Genomic DNA, 20,585 nt, shown 5'->3' on the forward strand with positions numbered 1-20,585 from the left:
GCTGGAACGTGCATTTTTTACGCAGTCTGATATGAGAATAAATTAAGTTTTAATTAAAATAAAGGGTTGTCTTTGAATTTAATTTACTACACAGAAACTTTTTTAGATTCAGAATTGCAATGTATCTGCGGTGTCTAATACACTGAACTTTAGAATTTGTTTTGCTCGAAGTTTTATTGAATCCGTTTCCTCCAATGATTCTCTTCAAATTTGGAATTGAATTTGCCTCCGTGATGGGAGTACTTTATGCTGCCTGAAATGGTCGACAATCGTTTCCAGAACGGTGTAACAGCCAGGCACTAAATTGATCGACGTTACCGGTCCAATATTGATGCCCACACGCAACCGGAAGTTGTTAAAGCTGTGTTCATTAACGGACGCCAGCTGTTCGCGTATCCTCAGCGCGTAGTCAGCCATCGCGGTCACGTGTTTGTAATCTTTCATATCGCAGGTGCTCTTCGTCAGTCCTGAAAGAGGAAAATAGTAACAAACCGCGCGAAAGTGCCACAAACCGTCTCATTTTCCACATTGTTTCTTTATCTTCAAATTCACTTGAATCCCTCAACAATTCCGCCTCAATGAATTTTGAGAAACACTGAGACCTTCCTCCTATTGTTTAGAATCATTACAATCTTCCTCCAATTTACGTGTCAAATTTTTTACACCTCTTCAATGTTCAGAATATTAAAAGAAAAAATAGGGATGTTTTTCCAATTGCACCAGTTTAGAAATATTAATAAATAGAGGGGAAAGGGATACTTAGTAGAACGTGCAAATTTATTGCAGCAAGTGAGCGTGTTTGTTGGGACGCGCGAAAAGTCGACGGGAATTTTAAACAGCGCCCTCGTTGAATGTAAATCGCCAGACGGTTGGGAAACGGAGAGTTACAAATGCTCACCGGACGCAGCCATGTACGTTGCTCCCGTGCTCTTGATCTTCTCGATGTATTTGTACGGCTCCTCGGCGAGCAGCTCGTCGAAATCGGCGATGATCTCGTTCAGGAGCCTGAGACACTCGACGCCCTCGTTGTTCGCCTCGAGTTCCACGTAGAACTCGGAGAAGTTCGGTATCGAGGCGAACATTATGCAAACAAAGTCGCACTGCTCGTGATACAGCTCCTGCGAAACATTCATTCGAATAGTGGTGCGAATATCTCATGGTGGGATCGATCAGATGCTTCAGGACTCGGGAGGAACGTATTAGAACGTTGGAGGAGCTACAGTGTATATGTAGGAATAGAAGTGACTGAATTTATTATGTAAGTGATTAAAATACAAAAAAAAAATCAGTAAAGAAGACACATATAACCCACGTGTTGGCTCATTTGTCCACAGTGCTTACTGAATGCCTATCGGCGGTAACCGTATGCGACTAGTGACCGCATATATGGGTTCATCGTCCACAAATGCTAATTTCGCAAGTCACAAAGGAACATAAGGTTTTTTTCCCATTTTAATTGGTATAATTTGTAGACCTTTCAGTAATATTCTTGGAGAAATAGTTAGAAGGGAAGATGCTTTTATTAGTGAGTCGAGAGGAATATTTAAATTTTTACTTACGTCTGAATTCACACTGGACATAAAGTGAGCAGCTACATGTTCCGGAAGTATGTTCGCCAGTAGCTTCTGGTTGTAGGCCTTCAAGTGCTCCATTTCCTCCTTCTCCTCTGTAGCTTGGAGCTTCCACAAGAAGTCCAACCTGATTTATCGGCAAAGAAACTCGTTGAATCTTATCCTTAATCAAATGGAATTAAATCGTCGCGACGGGAGCTCCTTAATCGAAGTGCCCCTAGGGTTATTTCACCTGTAAGTCGCCTCCGTGTGCTGTGAGTGGGCGACAAGATAGGCCATGAAGAAAACCACCAGGACGCCAGCCAGCCACCTTCCAGTCAGTTCGACGTCTTTTTCGTGCAGGGCCTCATAAATACTAATTGCTAAGTAGCAAGCGACCACCAGGCTGAGTATCGCCACTTTGAACACCGATGTCAGGATCTGGTAGACCGCGCAGGTTATCATTACCAGCATCACCAGCACTGGGAACAGCTGCAATCAGAGGGTTAATTATTTCTTGCAGCGACTTGGACCCTTGATTGCTGGTACTTCAATCCCAATCTCATTTCCATTCGGAGATTGAAAGGTAGGAGAAGAGAGTATTGAATGTGGGTTCTGTGGGGAGCTGTAAGATAGATGATTGAACTATGGATCTGGAAGAATGGGCGTGTCGAATTTGGGGCCCAAAAATGGGCCTGTTTGAAATTTGGGGCAGATATTGCAGACTTAGATTCAAAAGGGAAGAGTAGTTTAAGTTTAGGCGTGAAAGTGAAGTGCGTTCAGTTGTAGGGCCCAAAAAGTGGGCCCATCTAAATTTTAACTACAGGTAGGTAAGTCTGTCGCAGTATTTGAACCCAAAAGAAGGTTTATCCTAATTTTAGATGAAATAGAAAGGTGTAATTTACTTCGGGCCCAAAAGTAGGGCCCCGTCTCATGTCTGGGGCCTGAAAAATACAGTCTATTGCAATATTAAACACCGAAAAATCTTAATTTCAAACCCCAAGGAAAGGGCCTGTTTTACCATAAGGCCCAATTTCACTTTCATGTCTCGATAAATCGATCTGTTTATCCATTCCTGTCAAAACAAGCAACAGTATCGATCGCCTTCATTCCTCTCGAGAACTATACCTCCACTTAAACTGACATTCAGGTGAAAACGGATTGTACTAGCTCGAGTTCGATTTAGAGAGTAATGGGTAGTCTCTTAGGGTAATCTTGAGAGGGTTTTAAGCTAATTTGATGAGGGAACATCCAATTTGGCTTAGTGCCTGGTATCCTACGAGATCCTGAATGCTCGCGTACCCTGCGTTAAGCTGAATAGGATCGATCATCTCGCTAGGAACTTACGTCAGCGAAGACGGTGTAATAGCAGACGTCAGGCGTGTCGATGCTCTGGAACGTCACGCTGGAATTCTCGGACCATTCCGTGAAGATGGTGCTGTTGCTGCACACGCGAGCCCCCTCCAACGTGAGCTGCAATGAGGAAAAAGAGGAACAGACGATGAGGGATTGCTTTGTCCTTTTCTTGACGCGTTCTGTCGTTCTCCGCGAAGAGGCCGGACGATCAATGGGGCCATTAATCAGGGAGAGCTCTCAGGATGCACGAATTTCATCGGTGCACTCTCGGGGATGATAGATAGCATTCATTCGGGGCCCCATTGATTCCCCGCAACGATGATTACGGGCGCCGTTGACGGAGTAATACGTCAATGGGAAAAGGTGTCGTGGAGTGACGTATCGGTATTATAGATTCTCATGGAAAAGCAATACTGTAAGGTGCAGTATTATAGATTAACGTAATAATACGTCGCACTTACCAGGGGGCTTAGGGCCGTGACGAAGGTGAGGAACACGACGCAGGTCGCCAGGGCATGTGCAACTCCTCGATTCTCGAACACGTGTACAGCGAAATCTCGAAGGTACTTGGGCACCCTCTGCAAAATGAATCCTGCTGGTACTTATTGCTTCCAAAAATCCAAAATTTTCTCGTAACTTTTCCCTGATTAATATCAGCTAGGATGCACCGATTTTTTTCGCTGGAAATTCTGATAGTATCGTTAGCATGCAGTATTCTGTCGTTGAGAGTAGAGATCAGGGATCGTTGGTTCCTTTGAACACGCTGTCCAGTGTATGATAAGTGAATCGGGATATCCCCGGTGACCTGGAATCCCGCCACGAATTCAAGGTTAAGAGGAAGTGGCAAGATTCCAAAGAGCCGGGCGATCGATTCAGCCGCGTCGGAAATTGCTCAAAATACATGCATCCGATGCACAAACTGCGTCAAGTCGATTCATCATCTGCGGATGAAGAGTGAAGAGATTCGAGGACTCACCTCATTTTTTTCTGCCAGTAGAATCCCATTGACCAAGGCGATCACCAGTATACTTACTGCCACGCACGTGTAGAAATATACGCTCCTGGAAAATCATCTTTCATTGCGTATCGTTTAAAGCAGAACGGCATTAATTGACGTCTGGAATTTGTGCAGTTCTCGTATGGGCACGATTTAAAAGAAATTTATGATTGCGTTACGGAAGAGCTAAACTTTCTGTGTGGATAGGATATTTCCAGCCAAATTGAGTTGTAGAGATACATAGTTTGGAGGGAAAAAAATTGAAAACAAATTGAAAAAAAAACACGATTTGGAAGATACAGTTTATTTGGAATGGTTCGTTTACCCGTATAAAGTGATTGCTATGGCAATCACGACCACCATGTACACGAAACCGGAGCAGACGAAATATGCCGACAGCATTCTGTCCCTCTCGCGAGAATACTGCAACAGAACATCGAAACACAATTGTAGAGACACGTGCAGTTTTTCGACTACCCATCCTCAAAAAAGACACTTGAAAGAATGTACTAAAAGTATAAAAGCAGGTCAGAATTTTATAACAGATTAACAAGTTCTTACAGTGTTCGCCAGATAACTCAACGTGAGAAGTATTAAACTGATTTAAAATTAGTCACCTTAAATTTTCGATTCAAATTATTTGCGTTTGCTGCTTTATATGGCGGAAAATCACAGTACCTTTTCCTCGACGTCGGGTCGTCGAAACGTTAGGATGAAAGGTGTACAATATTCCGCCCTCAGTTGATCTATGCTCCTGGCATCGATTGCCCTCTTAAGGTACTCGTTCACCTCGTCTTCAGGATCCTTCTTGGCCTCAGACGTATCCCCAAAGCCCAGTCTATCGTGAAATCAGTGATTGATGCAGTTTCTCGAAAATTTAAATTTAACGGGAAATCGATAATAGTTTCGGAGAACAACTCACTATTGAGAACGAATAATGCCTATCTTTCTCTTTCACCAAGAAACATCGGATTAATACCTACATTATTTTTCTTCGCATTCCATTTCATATAATTCCGATTATTCAAATTTACGTCAGTGGAACCTCCTTTGTGGACAATTACTACCAGCGGAGCCGATTATGTTATCAGAAGTGGACTCTTAAGGCGCTTAGAGATGAAAGTTACTCTCAGAGAAAACTAAATGAAATTCATGGAAATCTGGTGTAGTTTGTAAAGAAGGAGAGTCGAGTGGTTGCAATGGGATTAAGTACAGCATCTATTTCGAAATTATCAGTAAACTCAAAAGTCGAGTCATATTTCATTATAATTATTGAGCTTGTTGCGGGCATAATATAATCGGAAGGAAGTTAGTTAGGGACTCAAAGCATTCTCTGACGGGCCTGCCTCAGAAGTTTACTCTGCCACGCCTCTTTTGGGCGTGGCCAAGCCACGCCCACTTCAACTTTGCGTACCGCCCACTTCACCTTTGCGTACCGCCCACTTCACCTTTGCGTACCGCTCACTCCACCTTTGCGTACCGCTCAATTCACCTTTGCGTACCGCCCACTTCACCTTTGCATACCGCCCACTTCACCTTTGCGTACCGCCCACTTCACCTTTGTGTACCGCCCACTTCAACTTTGGGTACCACCCACTTGACCTCTTGGTCACTTTTTTCCACAGTACTCAGCATTCCATTCTCAATCTCTTAATAACTCCTAATCTATCTCCTCGTCCTGCCTACTTTAGTACCTCTAAGCCACGCCCACCATTCCCTTCGCCACGCCCCCTTCTATCATCTTACATAAACCCTTATATATCCTAAACAACTAAGAATAAAGTCCGCGCTCATATAACATTTTTTACTCGCAATTGCCTTCAGAATCCTCTCCCTCATAATTTACACCGCCCTCGGGATCATCTTAATTATCACCCTCCCTTGATATTTGCGAGTGGCTCAAACCCATCACTGGATTAAGTAGATAACAGTGTCAGTCGCTCACTTGGTTTGTTTCCCGTGTTGCGATCCATGCCCCATCATCCTCATTTCCTTGGACACGTTCCCGTTTGCCGGCAAGCCCTTCCTCAGCCCTGTGGAGGGCGTGCTGCCTTTAAACGTGTCCCCCGGGACGATTAGGTACGTCTGAATGTTGTGCTGCTTCAGGTACGCGTTCCTCTCTCCCCCGTGGCCCTCCTCCACCTCGTAGTAATCCCCCAGACAGTCCAGTGTCTCCTTCGTGATGTGCACCCGTCTACAGGGGGCAATAATCGCGCTGTGATCGCTGATCACGATATCAGCCAGTAATCGGACGTATAATTACACGAGCGTACGCTCCATTTCGTGGCAAATTGCGCTCGAGTTTATTCAAACGCCCCCGAGGGAATATTTATTTTTTATTAAAAGGAACACTTCAACTAGTTTCGATTCAGCGGAAATTAACGACCGTGGAACCGGTGGATTCCAAAGTTTTTTTTTTAATAAAACGCAACGTTTCTCGGTCGAGATAGCGAGTGGTCGTTTTTTGAAAATTTTCACTATAAAACGTCATCGTTTCACAGGAGTTTCCCCGTGTAAACCGGTCTGTTGGTACAAAGATAATAAAATCTTCTCGCTTCGAAGGGGAATTATTACTCCCAAGTAGCTCTCTCGGTATTTTCCAACGGGAATAATTTTATTTACCAATTTCACCTCCACATGAATTTTCCACTTATCACGCGATACCTGACGATCTTATATTTCCCCTCATTTTTTCACAAGAAAGAAAATAATGAAGAAACTTAACACAAAGATAACCACTTTGCATTCACACTTTCGCAGTCTCATTTCGTTTTTCCATCTTTTTTCAGAGCGCCACTTTCTTTCTTCGCTCACAAGTAAACGCCGCCAGTCCGAAAATCCCTGTTTTAATAAAATTTCGTGTGAATCCAACGCACATTGGAGTATACAAAGAGGCATTTTTTTTTACATTCAAAAAACGAAAATACGCTATGATTTTAAGGGCTGATTTCACCTCTTCACAGTGAATTTCCTTAAAAAAAGGAAAATTCCTCTTTGCATACTCCAATACGCTCTACATTAACGCGTTTTATTAAAATCAGAATTTTCGAGCTGTGAACGTTCCCGCGCCAGTTCGCGCGAGGAATTTCTTCCTTGAAAAAAGGAAAAAACTCACCCTGGTATTCCACCGCTTTCCATGTAATTCGCCAGGGTAACGTCGTTGCTCCAGACATCGAACTGCCATTTCCTCAGTCCCAGAACCCCGCAGTGGACCCTGCCAGTGTGGATCCCGACCCTCATGTTCACGTTCACGGCGCCCACCTCTCGATACAGGCTGGAAAATTGTGTATCGATCGGCCCGCGAAATCATTCTCGCGGGTACATTTTGATCTCCACCGTGGGACGTTATTACGGGGCAGTTGTTGGTTCAGTGAGCTGGCTTCGTTATGTCGGAAATTGCAATTAAAACTTCACACACCGAGGAAATTTAAAAACCAAGGCCACCCCTCCAATTTTTTCGTCCCCTTCCTCGCGAAAATTCGCGTAAAAAGTGCACTCTTCGATTAATTGCTAGGTCGTTCGAAATGTAATCATATCTCGTTCAAAATTGCTGGCAAATTTTTCTGTAATTTGGAAGTCTGCGAGGATTATAAAGTTTGGTTGGCGGAGGTTCCGGAGGCTCCCCCGAAGGTTTTTCTGTTTTTAATTAAGCCTGCAGAGTCTCGATAATCCGTGTTCCACTTGTTTTCTACCCCGTTAATCCATGCTCCATTTAAATCTGCGCCGACTAGCTTTTAAATCAGTGTGGATTTAACTACAACACACTTCCTTCCTACCTTTCTGCCCCGTTATCGTAAAAACTCTGTTCCCAAGTTTCTTTAACTCGAAGGGTATTAAAAACTTCTAATTAAACACAACAAGTTATTCTCCCATTACTCCCTGTTATGTAACCTCTCTTACAGCAACTTTTACCGCCACTACCCCCCGGTACTATTTAAATTAAAGTTCGAGGAAGGCTCCGATAACCTGTTGCGAATATTAAATTCCTTTTTCGCGTCCTGACGCTTCAGCGATCCCCATACTTGCAACACTAACGAGGAAATCCCACCAGCGTGATCCAGTGATGATCTTTGCCTCGATTAAGCGCCCGCGGTGGTCTGAACGACTCTAGGTGGAGAAATTATTGCCTTTTCATCGTTGCTTCCTCCGGGAAAGTGGACGGGGAGGGAGCGGAGTAGGGAACCGCCGAGGAGAGCGTCCTGAGAGCAGGAAACAAAGTAAACGAGTCAAAGTAAGCCAGCAACTCGCGGGGCGGCCGTTCTCGTTACGGTTCGAGGGGGAAACCCGGGGCGTCGTCAAAGGGATGATTTCCTTCGAGAGTAAAACGCCAGCGGAGAGGCAAGCAACACGAAAACTGTCGTGTTCTCCGCTGAGCGTTCTCTGGCCACGATCCACAACGAGATGAAGAATAAATTGCTTCGTGATCGTTGCCTTGGGGGTAAGAATTCTGGTCTATATTAATTTAGAACTCGAGAGCGTGTGTGTTTGATGTGTTTCTGTAAAAATACGCTTTTCCAGATTTTCGAGGCTCTTAAATGGAGCAGGGGCAGCAACGATCCTTCCCTGAGCGGTGTTCGTGTGTTCTTCGGCCGAGGTTGATTGGCTCGTGGAGGAGGAAATCCGTGGAAGTTTTGGTAATTGTGCGGGTTTGTAGGTTGACGTCTGAGGTTCGTAATTGGGATAGATTCGGTGGGCGGAGAGGGGTGGATCGAGGTCAGGTAGTTGATGGGGCTGGGGGTGTGTAATGGAAAATCGGTGTGACAAGAACTCACGTGATTGCGCTAATCATGTCCAAACCCATTTCCACGCAGCATCGCGCGTGGTCAGGCCTGGGCTCTGGGAGTCCAGAGACGCAATAATAGCAGTCCCCGAGCAATTTGATTCGGAGGCAATTGTGCTCGGCCGCTAGTGTGTCAAACCTGCGAAGAGGGAACAAAGGAGTCTCTAAACTAGGGTTCGAAAGAGTTCTGGAACCTTTCAATAGGTTCTGTTTGAAACATGGACGGTGAAACTTTTTTAAAAATGTTGTTCTCTCATTAGAAGTTCCCATGAGAACTGATAAACGAAAAGTTGGAATGGAACTTGTAGAATATAAAAATACAAATTTCCTTCTCCTACCAAAAACATAAGGGAGAACAGTAAAATTTGTTTTGTGCTTGAAATTAGTTGTCCCCTTGTAGTACACCCTCACTTACCACGCGAACAATTTGTTGAGCAGTCTGACGACCTCCTCCGCGGTGCACTGATCCGACAACGAGGTGAATCCGCAGATGTCCGCGAAGAGGATGCTGGAAAACAGTTTTCAAGCCTGTATTCTTCGAGGGCCTGGCTTGTAATTAAGTGGGCGTGTTAATTGGAATTCGTTAGCGCGCACCGTCGCGACATAACGAGCCCACGAGCAGCGGACGCGTGTTACTCTAACGCGTGATGGACGCGTACATCACCGTGACGTGCAACGTGGCTGGATATTCTCGTCCGGTGGCGGACAGGATACACAGTGACGTTCATAATTATTCGAATAACTCGATATCCACGCAGAAGTGAAACCGGAATCCCAGCGGGACGACGTTACCCCTTAACTCGTGCGGCGAGAACCTTGTTACCTAACTCTGGTGACGTGGGGTCTGACATACCCCCATTGTTCTTTCTGTCTGCATAGTAAAAGTTTGACTTCCCCGTTGGAACAATTTATTACAACCTATTCGGCAAGTGATATCAGTAAAATTTTATTCGTAGAGAATATAAAACGTCAGTAAATTTAAAAGAAACGTGCACGAGACTCCACCTCACCAGTTCAGAGTTAACCCTCTGTAATTTGAGTTCTTAGAACTGTGGCAAAGATTCAGTATTAAGTATTATGAATTTACAGGAACAGTTCAGTTTCATTTAAGAAATATGTTTCGTGAAATATAGTCTTCTGGAGGGATTGTTATTTGTGTGGAGAAATAATGTATGGATGAACGTTAGTTGGTGTCGAATTCTCTGGATCCTCCCCTCTTTGATCATTTTTGGAAAATCGGATGGCTACGAGGCGGAGGTGTCTCGTCACCTTTTGCCAGGCAATGCTCACCTGACGTTCTCGTGCCTTTGAATGTAAATTTTGTGAAACATGGTATCCTTTGGCTTGCCAGCGATGTCGGCTTTCATCTCCATGGCTACGTGCCTCGGCAACACGCTCAATAGAAGTCGTTCCTGAAAAAAATCAGAGGAAACTCTCTGTTACACGCCAGGGAGAGAGCACGGAATGCAATTTGCCCCGTGTATCGTTTGGGAATTCGTGGCCGCTGCTCGAGCATGCTCGAGACCACGTGATTTCGTGGCGCCAGGGTATAAGGATAATAATTGCCATCTGATATTTCCAGTGCTTCTTAATTATTTAGTCATTTCTGGGGCATGATGTGAGTTCTAACTGATCGCTTCTTTCTATCCCACCCTGATATTTAGTTAAAGCAGAGTGGAAATTGGGAAGCAGTTATGGAATTACTCAGTGCACAGTTTTGGTCCACTTTGGGGGGCTTGAATGTCGGAATTGAGTGTAGTTGTAATTCATGATTCTTCTTTCCAAGACAAGGCAACGTGTTGTTGAGGATTCAGGGCTTGTGTAACAGTCGTGGGACTGCAGTTATATCTTTTGCAGGCTGGAGTGTTTTGAGACGCTACTGAGAACTTGCTTGAATACCCCAGTCGCTTGTCGAGGTTTCAATTCGGCGAATCCAAGCCTGTAATTTAAGTTATGAGAGAGATACAGCTCCTTCAACAGCTGGATTTGTCAGTTTCAACAGACGCGTTTGTGGATTTACTTGTTGGATTCCGTGGGGTCTTTTGTTAGCCAATTAATTTCCCACAGAAAGCAGGATATTCGCGGTATGCCCGGTAAATCCCTAGTCCAAAGTGTGCAACCACAGGGGTTCGAACGTTTGAATAAGTAAAGGAACTTTCTGCCCGTGTCTCGAAGCCACAGTCTTCGAATTTGGAGCCCCTTCTCAAATTGTTCGCCGATTCTTCGTTGGAATTATTATTCCAGGAATCGTCAGGCTTATAAATATCGATGGGGCACCCTGGCGAATTTTACCACAGCGCCACATGGCGACCAGTGGGTCATTTCTGAGCGGAACGAGCGCACTGCGTGATCGCGGCTGGTTGTAACAACCTTTTTTTTATATTTTAAGGCCACCAGCGGACGGTGTTTGCATGAATTCTGCCTATACCGATCGAATTTATGCATCCTTTCTATACTTTTATTTCCCGTGGAGCACTGTGCCACAATATATTCAGGGAAGGGTCGTTCAGAAGTTTCCGGTACTCTCGCAACGAGGTCTATTGGACACGTAGGTGTACGTGTGTGATGTTTTCTGTGCTGCAGTGCAGTTGTAACGCTGTGAAACTGGGAGAGAGGAAACTTTAGATTGAAAGAAGTTCGAGGTTTGGTGTATTCAGATTGGTACACGATTTTTGGGACTCAGAGTGTAAATTATTCGGTACTTAGGTACTCGATATTGGGTACTCCGGTATTCGAGTACTCGGTATTTGAGTACTGGGTACTTGGGATTCGGTACTTGAGTACTCCTGTACTTGGGATTCGGTACTTGAGTACTCCGGTACTTGGGATTCGGTACTTGAGTACTCCGGTACTTGGGATTCGGTACTTGAGTACTCCGGTACTTGGGATTCGGTACTTGAGTACTCTGTATTCAATACTCCACTGCTAGGTATTCAATTTTCAATTACCCTATCCCCCAACCACTTCATTCACAGTACTCAAACACTCTATACTCAATTGCACTAAATGTATATACATTTATATTCTCAAACTATCGTCCACTTCTAGTTTTCCTCTGTTAATTGCGATCGACCCGATGGCCAATGGCTAAAACAAACCGACCCTCGAGTCCACAGCACAGTTCAGTCGCCGAAGCACGACAGCCAATTGACACTTCATTACAGTCTAGCATACCGTAGCACTACGTGGCTAGCCGCGCGTAACACCAAAGGGAAGCACTCTGTATTAACCCATCGCTAAGGATTCGAAATCACATCTCGCAGGTGTACCAACCTGTTGTCGCAGCCACTGTGATCGATTTGTTACGCGTCAAATTAGCTGCGCCAAAGGGCGCGCTGTAATTTCAGATTCTCCACGGTGCTCGGTAATATGAGAAACCCGACGGTGGTTGCTTGTCACGTACCTAGACCGGAGATCGGTATTGAATATTTAATGCGCACGTACCCGCAACGGGAGATACTGCCTCGCAGGGATTGCGGCTTAAAGGACATCGCGACGGTGGACCATGCGAGCCTGGAATTTTTCAATGAAATACTTGGAGGTCGTCGTGAATTTTCCTAAATTCATCTGCCAATTTCTTTCGCCATTCGCGCGCCGTATTTTCTACCTCAAAGAGAACGTGGAAAATTGAAATTCTCGTTGAAAATACAAGGCTGGGGTGAGCACAAGAGTCGTTTGATCCCCGTTATAAGTGAACTCTAATATTCTGATAGGAAGTGCACGAAGATCGCTTTCCTTCGTGCCGAGAGCGTATTTCTATTATTTTTCCATCGAGAACAAAGCGGGCCAGACCTAATATCCCCGTAAAGGAATTTGGTAGTTGAACGCGAGAAGTGACCAGCCGATCTGATTATTTCCGCCAGGCAACGTCACTGAAAGCCTTCCCCGTGCTTTAATTTCGTTCCCGCGGGAGTTCCGCGGCGAGGGAACGAAATTTAATTTCGTTAAGGAAAGCGTAACTCAGTTCCGTCCGCGAAAACAGGTGAAATTGATTTTCTAATTTACCAGTCCACCCCGGTTGTCTTCTTCAGCGGAGAAATGGGGGAGGAGCTCGCCTTTCGAATTATGCATTCCCAGAGATCCGTGTTTCGCAACTCGGCCCCGTCCGACCTGGCGTGCACTGCAATGGATGGGGGTAGCATTTCAACGGGACTTCGAAGCTTATCAGTTCCCCGAGGGCTTATCAGCCGCAGTAAGAGCAATGCATTGGACAGGTCCGCGTCTGCTGAGCGGGGAGCACAGAAGCTTTGCACGTGTCTTCGCGAGGGAGGCGACTCTGTTGAAATATTAATCCTGCAAACTTGCTCGCGTCTCGGCAAGGTTCTGTTACCGTGTGTCTCGGAGGCCGTACACAGCGGCACATTACAGCGACGGGTTCTTTCAGCTCCCGACAACGGAGACGTTAATCCGTGGAACGTCGCGGAATGCCCCCTTTGTAACGTGGGAGGTGATTAACACGTAGCACTACGTGATTCCTGAGACTGAGGAGAAATGGGAGGCGATATTTTAGGCGGGGTTTGACGCGGGATGGCGCGTGGAGCTTAGGGGAGTTTTGTTCGGAGGGAACGTGAGAATTTAGTCTGCGTGGTGTGTAGAGTTTGTAGATTGGAGGATGCGGAATGCTGGCTCTGAGCTCTTATAGGTATTTAAGTAGTAAGTACTTGAATTGAGGAGAGTGTAACAAGAAGGTATTGTACTATTAAATGATACTCAAATCACTGAGTTCGACAGAGGTACATTCCCGACCCTCTTTGTCCACAAAAACATCAGATTCCTTCACATAAAAAAAGAACGTAGCACTGCGTGTTACTACAAAGTCAGATGTCCTCCTTCACCAAGCTGTTCGACTCCACAAGTATCCTATTAAACTAGAAAAATGGCCAATTTCAAGCTTCTTGATTCCAACGCCTCCCCAAACGTTCCATCAAAACACCCCGCTGGCTTAAATTCTCCTCCCAGAACTCCTCGAGGGCGCATGCACGCGCGATTACTCCACGAGACGTGCCTGGGAAAGCGTGGCCGACGTTTTGTTCGCAGTTCGCGGCTTATCTGCGCGTCGCGATGCACACGCATCAGTTGGCCCATGTGCATCCACGGAGTTACCGTTGCACCGTGCCAGAACGTCATCCGTGTCTAAGTAAACCCGTTTCCTGTGAAACTACGCTCTCTAGGCATATCTCGAGGCACCTCTACATTCAACAAACGTCAGGATATCCCCGCTTCAGCGGGGCAAGATGATTCCGAACCTTTTCCTCGACCTCTCGAGTATCAGGAGGAAATCGCTGAAACGTGCAGGAATTTGTGTGCATTTGTAACGTAGTTTGTCACTGGGGGGGGGGAAGGTTGTAGTAACGGTGTAGGTCATGGATCTTCATTCGAGTGACGTTAGACGCTGAGGGGTGGCCACAGGGCAGTTTAGGGGTTGATGAACAAGCAAGCTTGGACAGTGGCCGATTGTTATCGAGGCAGGTCACGGATTCCCTATTAAACCGCACAATGGACCTGGTCACGCTGGAATTATAAGCGATGGCTGATAAGCCCACTATCTTTAATAGGCCCCCCGGGCGAGTTTCTAACAATTTAGCGAGGGCGCTAAAAATAAAGCGCGGGGGTTAACCACCTCGGAAATTGGACGTGGTTTTCTCCGTCTATTGAACTCCTTCCGTTTGTAATCCGTAGATTCTTATAGAATGAAGGGGGTGGATTATTATTTACAGACGGGCTTGGACTGAAAGTCCTACCATTTTAGGGTCCTAGAGATCTGAAGATCCACTGTTCCAGGGCTATCAAGTCCTAAAATTCCATGAGCTTGGAGAGCTAGTATTGTAGGATCTTGGGGACCTATTAGTATTTCAACATGGAGTATTCTAAAATCGCAGAGTTCTGCTACCCGAGGGTTTTGGGTTCTTACTATTAGGATCTTCTAACGTTCTACTACTCCAACTTCCGACGCCCTAGTATTTGAGTACCGCAGAGTACTGGTATTCGAGTACCTCAGAGTACTGGTATTTGAGTACCCCATAGTACTGGTATTCGAGTACCTGAGAGTACTGGTATTCGAGTACCGAAGAGTACTGGTATCCGAGTACCGAAGAGTACTGGTATTCGAGTACCGCATAGTACTGGCATTCGAGTACCGCAGAGTACTGGTATTCGAGTACCGCAGAGTACTGGTATTTGAGTACCCCATAGTTCGAGTACCCCAGTATTCAGATATGCTGCTATGCCACTATTCTGACATGACTTGTATTTGAGTACCGAATACTCTACTATCCCAGTATTCGAGTACTTCAATTCTCTCGTACCCTAGAATTCTTGAATTCACCAATTTCTTCAGCTTCTTCCTTTAAACTCTTCCAGCTTTAAACTCGACAACAGAGTTTTTCGACCCCTCCACGAAAACGCTCTTGCAATCAACTTGCAATTACACTAGTACATGAAAATTAAATCCATCGCGGTTCTAATTGCGCCAAAATTCCTCGTACCTTGACAATGTTTCACGACCGAGTTACCCTGTGCTTGGACCTTAATTAGCGAACTACATCAATTAACCGAATTCTGAGCAAAGTGAAAGCCCCACCAACTACAACGACGTCAATATCATTAAGCTACCCCTCCGACAGTCTCCATATATGGAAGCACTCGACTCCACCAAAATTCTTTCTTTTCCTGGAATGCAAATGTTCTGTTGCGTAGCAGCACACAATCGGGGCATGAATAAACGAATAAAATGTTCAACCCTGATCGACAATCATCTCGCGTGTAAATAATTCGTGCCCCAGTAGGAGAATGAATAACACTGTCCCACAAAATTTAACATTTCTTCGATGGCTGTTGAACGGTGTCATAACTCCGCTGAACATTCTTTTTCCTTTCGTCTTTTTCGAAACCCTCGTTGATACTGATACAGCGAAGCCTCCCCAGTTGGCTGTACAACTGGAGACCTGATATTCCTGGTGCACTTTTATGCTCGCTTCGTGACTAAGGAAGATAGGTCACCGTTTCCTGGGGAAACAACTAACTGTTCCCGGGAACGAGTTTACGGCGACGCTCGAGTGGTTTCCGCGTCGCTGCGGTTTTTATTGGGTCGGAGGCTAGCAGGACTGCTCCTCCAAGCCAGATGAAATTCCACAGGCACCCACGTACGTACCTGTTGCTGATTTTCCCGCTGTGTGGTTAGACGTGCCTCGACGCATTGTCTGGTCTCGAGGAAGGCCTGCCTTTGAGCCAGTTCTCGGGGATGATGGGTCAGCACGCCTGCCACGTTCGTCCCACCAACCACGACGATGGAACTCAGCAACTGGGACAGTGAAACCGACCACCAAATCAATTCCTACTGGACTCTCGAGTACAGAATAAAATAAGACATGCTAAAGGAATCGGAGATTATAGGTTTCCTGCGGTATTATTGAGCATGGGTATTGTATTCGTGGATGATAGCGGTGAAGCCTGCGAAAACTCTGAGTACAAGATGACTAAGGCAGGTTCAGCTGAGGATTAAGCACGAAGGATAACTTTGAGCCTAGATTAACAGAGTGGAAGAGAACTGGAGGCGAGGAACGGTTCGAGAGCAGTTCAGATAACAAAAGGGTTGTTAAGCCGAGGCTTTGTTCGCGAGGGCATTTGTCCCTTTTCGAATGTCGTCAGTCTAAAGAACATTCGGGATGAGTGATGGGTCTTGTAAGCAGTGATTAAAACGCAGTACTATCTTGTACAGAAGTTTGGCAGGTTGGAGGGAATATGAGATTGAGAGTTGGGGATGTTTGAATGAGTATGTGAGTTAGTTTGAGGTATCGAGGGTGAGTAAGTGATCCTTCGCTGATGCTATTTATTTTGTAGGTGAAGCTCCAGAACAGATATTCCCTTTTAAGAATCAGAGAATTTCGTGGTTCCTCTTTTTGGAGGCAAAACGTAGTATCACCTACTACACGATACATCGATCACACTATTTACCTGGAAAACAAGCTCCCACATCCATAACTCAACAAACACATGAAAATTCACAGCCTTTCCAAAATAAACAAAGAACTACGTTCGCCTTAAAAAAGGTCTGGGTGACATCAAACACCCCCAAGTACTCCCAAGATCAATTTCCTACCCCCAAGATTTCCCCAAACTTCTCAAGCATCAGCACTTGCCTGCCAAAAAGTCTGCAGCGCGGTCAAAGGGCCTGGTTTATTGAGTTTACGAAGTGGGCGGTGTCTCGATACACCAGTGTACTAATTGCAAAGCCCCGGTCTAATTAGACTGACGACGTGCACGGGCAAGACGGCCTCTTTGATCTACCTTCGTCTTCTCTGGAATCTACGCTGCCCACCGATTTCCATTTTGATACGAATAACGCAGCGAAGGTGGTCTTTGCTGGGAGAATTCATTAAAGCTATGGACGACACAGCTGGGGGATGTATGCAGACGAAATATTTGCATCGGTAAAGCTTCTCAGAGATTGAGTCGTACCATTGCTCTCGCTCTCTTGATTTTTCGAAACCCTTCGCGTTTATTGTGCCCGCAATTTCCAAAGTAGCTCCCCAATCGTCAAACTTGGGCCGAACGATCCGCGGTCAGGCGAATACATCCGCAACCACCTGTAGCATCGCTCGAATCCTTCCCTCGCCGACTACTTTCAAGGGATTTTCATTTTTTATCGGTGCACCACTCGACCGACACTTCCGAATACTCCAGGGCACGCTCCATATTTTTTACAGTTCAAGTGGCGCAAGGTTTTCAAGAATGCCATTTAAGGGGACGATAAACAAAACGTTTTGTACAGCCAGTTCCAATATTTGTATTCTTGTTATGGTTCTCTACAAGCTACCGCGTTTTCTCGTCAGATGAAAGAGAAATCGCTTGCGTTAGGCAATGTTTCACTGAATTTTTCCATTGGCTGCTGCGTGTAGATAATTATTAAAGAATTATTGAATTTCCGTGGCCACCGAGGGGATGTAATGCTTCTTCGCTGCGGTCCCCGTTTCTTCTTGGATACAGGGTTGAAGAAGATTAGCGAAGTAATCGCGCAGAATGCCCAGCCTTTGAATGTTTAATGCGCCAGCCTGGGTTTCGAGAATTATTCATGAATTCTGCGAGATTATCCATTGCATTATGCACACCCGGCCCTTACGTTTCGAGTCCATTTTCCCTCCACTCGTGGCCGAATTAGAATTCGACCTCGAATGGGACGTGTTAAATATTTGTGCTGCAGTGTCGGCGTTTCGGTAAGCTTGCAAAGGTACAAAACGGATCGTGTATGTTTGCGTGGTGGAGAGGAGAGACTCGATTTTCATTGCGAGCCAGAAGTGCCGTTTTTGGAAGGGCTAGAGTGAAATAAAATTTTTATGCTTCACCCTTGATCCTTCCTCTATAAAATGTGCACTTTGGTGAAGGGAAAGTTCTTCAGGAAGGGGGTGAAAAAAAATCAAATTTGAAAGTCTTTACTTTTTCCGAATAATTAAATTATATGTTTTATCGATAAACGAAATGATGTTATGTTGATAAAACAAGAGTAATTGTGTGTCATAAACGTTGCGCAATAAAGTAATAGTTCGAACATACGTCAGTTCCATTAATCAGTGGAAAATTGTTAGAGGAAGGAATTCCGTGAATTTTTAATCACGACTCGTATCAAATACCCATTTTCTGTTTAATTGCTTGGTCCATGTGAAATTAAAAATGATATTTAATCGCCGTGCTTCGAGAGCTTCGCCAGCGAGAAATTTAATTACATTACGCTCGTGCAAAAATAATTAACTATCGCATTGTTTTTATTTCGCCCTGAATATTATAAGTAATGACCCATGCACTCGTTAATTTCACCTAGTAATAAAAATGGAAGGATTTGCTTCTAAAAAATATTTTCTACTCCCCCGTTCGTTGTTTAATAAAATTGTAATTTGATAGGGGGAGATGGGGATCAATTACAATTCCCTCAGACAGACTTTTCTGATTCTTTTTCGTTTCATAGTGGGTCAGGGCGAAAGTAAACTAGACAAGTACAGCTACACGATTTCCTCTCTCGAGCTCCAGCTATCCCTTGCCTTTGCTGCTCGTTTTCCGATCATATTTCCGGTCATGTTCGACCGATAGAAGAAACTCCCACCTCCTCTTCAAACGTCAATTGAATTTTCCAGTTCAGCCAGCGCACGATATTTCGATTTTCCTCTTCTTCCCTGCGCGACATCTACGAGCCCCCTTCATTGCCCCCAGCAGCCTCAGATCCCCACTGTGGCCGTCCATTTCTTCAAATACCAACGAGATTTCCCACAGAATCTGCTCGACATCCTCGACAATTCCCCAAAACCACGTATCAAGAATCTTTCGCGAGTCTATCTGAAATTCTTTCCGCGCGGGGATATCAATTTCAAAGCAACTGAATTTTTTACGAGAACTTCGGTACAACCACGGATTACACGACCCGAGTAGACGTCAGAACGGATAATCGGGTTCCGAGGGGAGCCCCCAGGGATTCTCGAAACTGGAAGTCTGTCAGATGATGAATCTGCTGGATTTTCGAGGAACGAAATTCGAAGACAGAAAGCAGATCGTGGATGAATATCCGACAGTGATCCACGAAACTCGATTAAGTTTTACAGCAGCCTGTTCTCTCTATCGATACCTGCCTTTCATCGTCCCCTGTGCTTCCACGGAACGCACTAGCATTCATCTAATGTAAAATCGATGAATCGATCGTTTCAGAGAGACGTTCCTGTGTCAATTTTCCGTGGAACTTAATCTTCTCGGACTTTCTGCGCTTCGTTGGCAACTTTCAAGCTGACATTCGGTATTATTACTATGATTCTTTATTCATCGTGAGGTAGAAAAATTAAAAAATTTCTAGGTTGGTGATTGACGTGAAGTTAATTAATATTGTCAAAGGTTGGGAGGTTCGATTAAAAATGGCTCGGATAAATTGGTGTTTTATGATGGCTCAATTTACTGGGCGAGTATTTTGTGCCGCATCATGCCCAGCGACAGGCTCGAGAAACGATCAGCCGCCAATGGGGAAGATGCCGCAAAGATCGGCACAGAGGGCGCCACTAGCGCACGTACTGCGGGTTTGCATGGGTGGGCCTGTGTGAATGGTTTGGGCACGAATTTTTCATTTGTGGACTGTATGAAGTTGGTAGTTACATATTAATGTTTTATAACACACCGATGACGCGAAGTACCTTACCTGAAAGTTATTTCATTAATGAAATCTTCAGATGGCGCTGGTGGATGTTTCTGAGGGGCAGCAGGATCTGCTGTCTATGTACCGGCAGACCCTACTGCCCGATTTTGTTATCAGGTTATCATTATTTTGCGTTTTTAAATAATTCTTAGAGAAAATTCTTAGAGACAAATCGTGGTAGTTTTAGGGTACAATAGTAGCGAACACCTTTAAAAGTGCAAGAAAACTGAGTGTAGCTGTACTGAGCAGTATCGAGGTCTCTACTGCGCATGCGCAGACGGTAGAGGGGGAAGTGGGCGGAGCCTTCAACCCCCTCTACTTCTCCAACGACCACGCCCACTATTAGTAACTCCTTATTGTGAATTATTTAAGCACGTAGCATTATGTTTCCGTGATCACCTGTGCACGTAGTAGATAGGTAGAATTTTCTAACGATTTATCAAGTTTATTTTATATTCGATAAGTCTCCAGTGACTAATGGATGGTAGTGTAAATCCTCCGCGTGATAAAACTCTCGCTGAGACAAAGAAAACAGCTCGAGGAGCGTCGACCATGCGGGGGGAGGGGGCAGAGAGTCGATCGAGGCTTTCCCTGGATGAAGCTCGCGAATTTTCCCCGCGGTTACGAGCATGTTAACGGGGAAGATGGGAGAGAAAAAACTGTGGCCGCGTAATTTCGTCCCTCGATTCCCTCGGGGTCTCGACCCCACGTGAGTTACCCGCCGTCTGCAAAGAAACA

At 45.2% G+C, this 20,585-nt stretch overlaps 1 protein-coding gene and 1 long non-coding RNA gene across 5 annotated transcripts in view; one reads left to right on the forward strand and one right to left on the reverse strand.

The window, feature by feature from the left end:
• The window catches only part of LOC143377328 (uncharacterized), an 85,592-nt gene that overhangs the window by 22,804 nt on the left and 42,203 nt on the right, over window positions 1–20,585 (forward strand). The gene's annotated exons all lie outside the window — the stretch shown is intronic.
• The window catches only part of LOC143377295 (adenylate cyclase type 6), a 62,943-nt gene that overhangs the window by 4,652 nt on the left and 37,706 nt on the right, over window positions 1–20,585 (reverse strand). For 2 of the 4 annotated variants that reach the window (XM_076828398.1, XM_076828399.1), the window contains exons 7-21: window positions 15,834–15,983; window positions 9,974–10,095; window positions 9,099–9,191; window positions 8,676–8,822; window positions 7,019–7,177; window positions 5,849–6,127; window positions 4,582–4,741; window positions 4,229–4,326; window positions 3,883–3,967; window positions 3,368–3,484; window positions 2,898–3,023; window positions 1,804–2,042; window positions 1,560–1,698; window positions 899–1,118; window positions 319–467 (exon numbers count right to left, since the gene is read on the reverse strand). In XM_076828398.1, the coding sequence (XP_076684513.1) occupies window positions 319–467; window positions 899–1,118; window positions 1,560–1,698; window positions 1,804–2,042; window positions 2,898–3,023; window positions 3,368–3,484; window positions 3,883–3,967; window positions 4,229–4,326; window positions 4,582–4,741; window positions 5,849–6,127; window positions 7,019–7,177; window positions 8,676–8,822; window positions 9,099–9,191; window positions 9,974–10,095; window positions 15,834–15,983 (2,283 nt within the window). The remainder of the gene's footprint in view (window positions 1–318; window positions 468–898; window positions 1,119–1,559; window positions 1,699–1,803; window positions 2,043–2,897; window positions 3,024–3,367; window positions 3,485–3,882; window positions 3,968–4,228; window positions 4,327–4,581; window positions 4,742–5,848; window positions 6,128–7,018; window positions 7,178–8,675; window positions 8,823–9,098; window positions 9,192–9,973; window positions 10,096–15,833; window positions 15,984–20,585) is intronic. The other 2 variants (XM_076828400.1, XM_076828402.1) reach the window with 1 other exon arrangement.

The sequence above is a fragment of the Andrena cerasifolii genome, chromosome 15 (genome assembly GCF_050908995.1).
Source record: "Andrena cerasifolii isolate SP2316 chromosome 15, iyAndCera1_principal, whole genome shotgun sequence".
NCBI classification, from domain to species: Eukaryota; Metazoa; Arthropoda; class Insecta; order Hymenoptera; family Andrenidae; genus Andrena; species Andrena cerasifolii.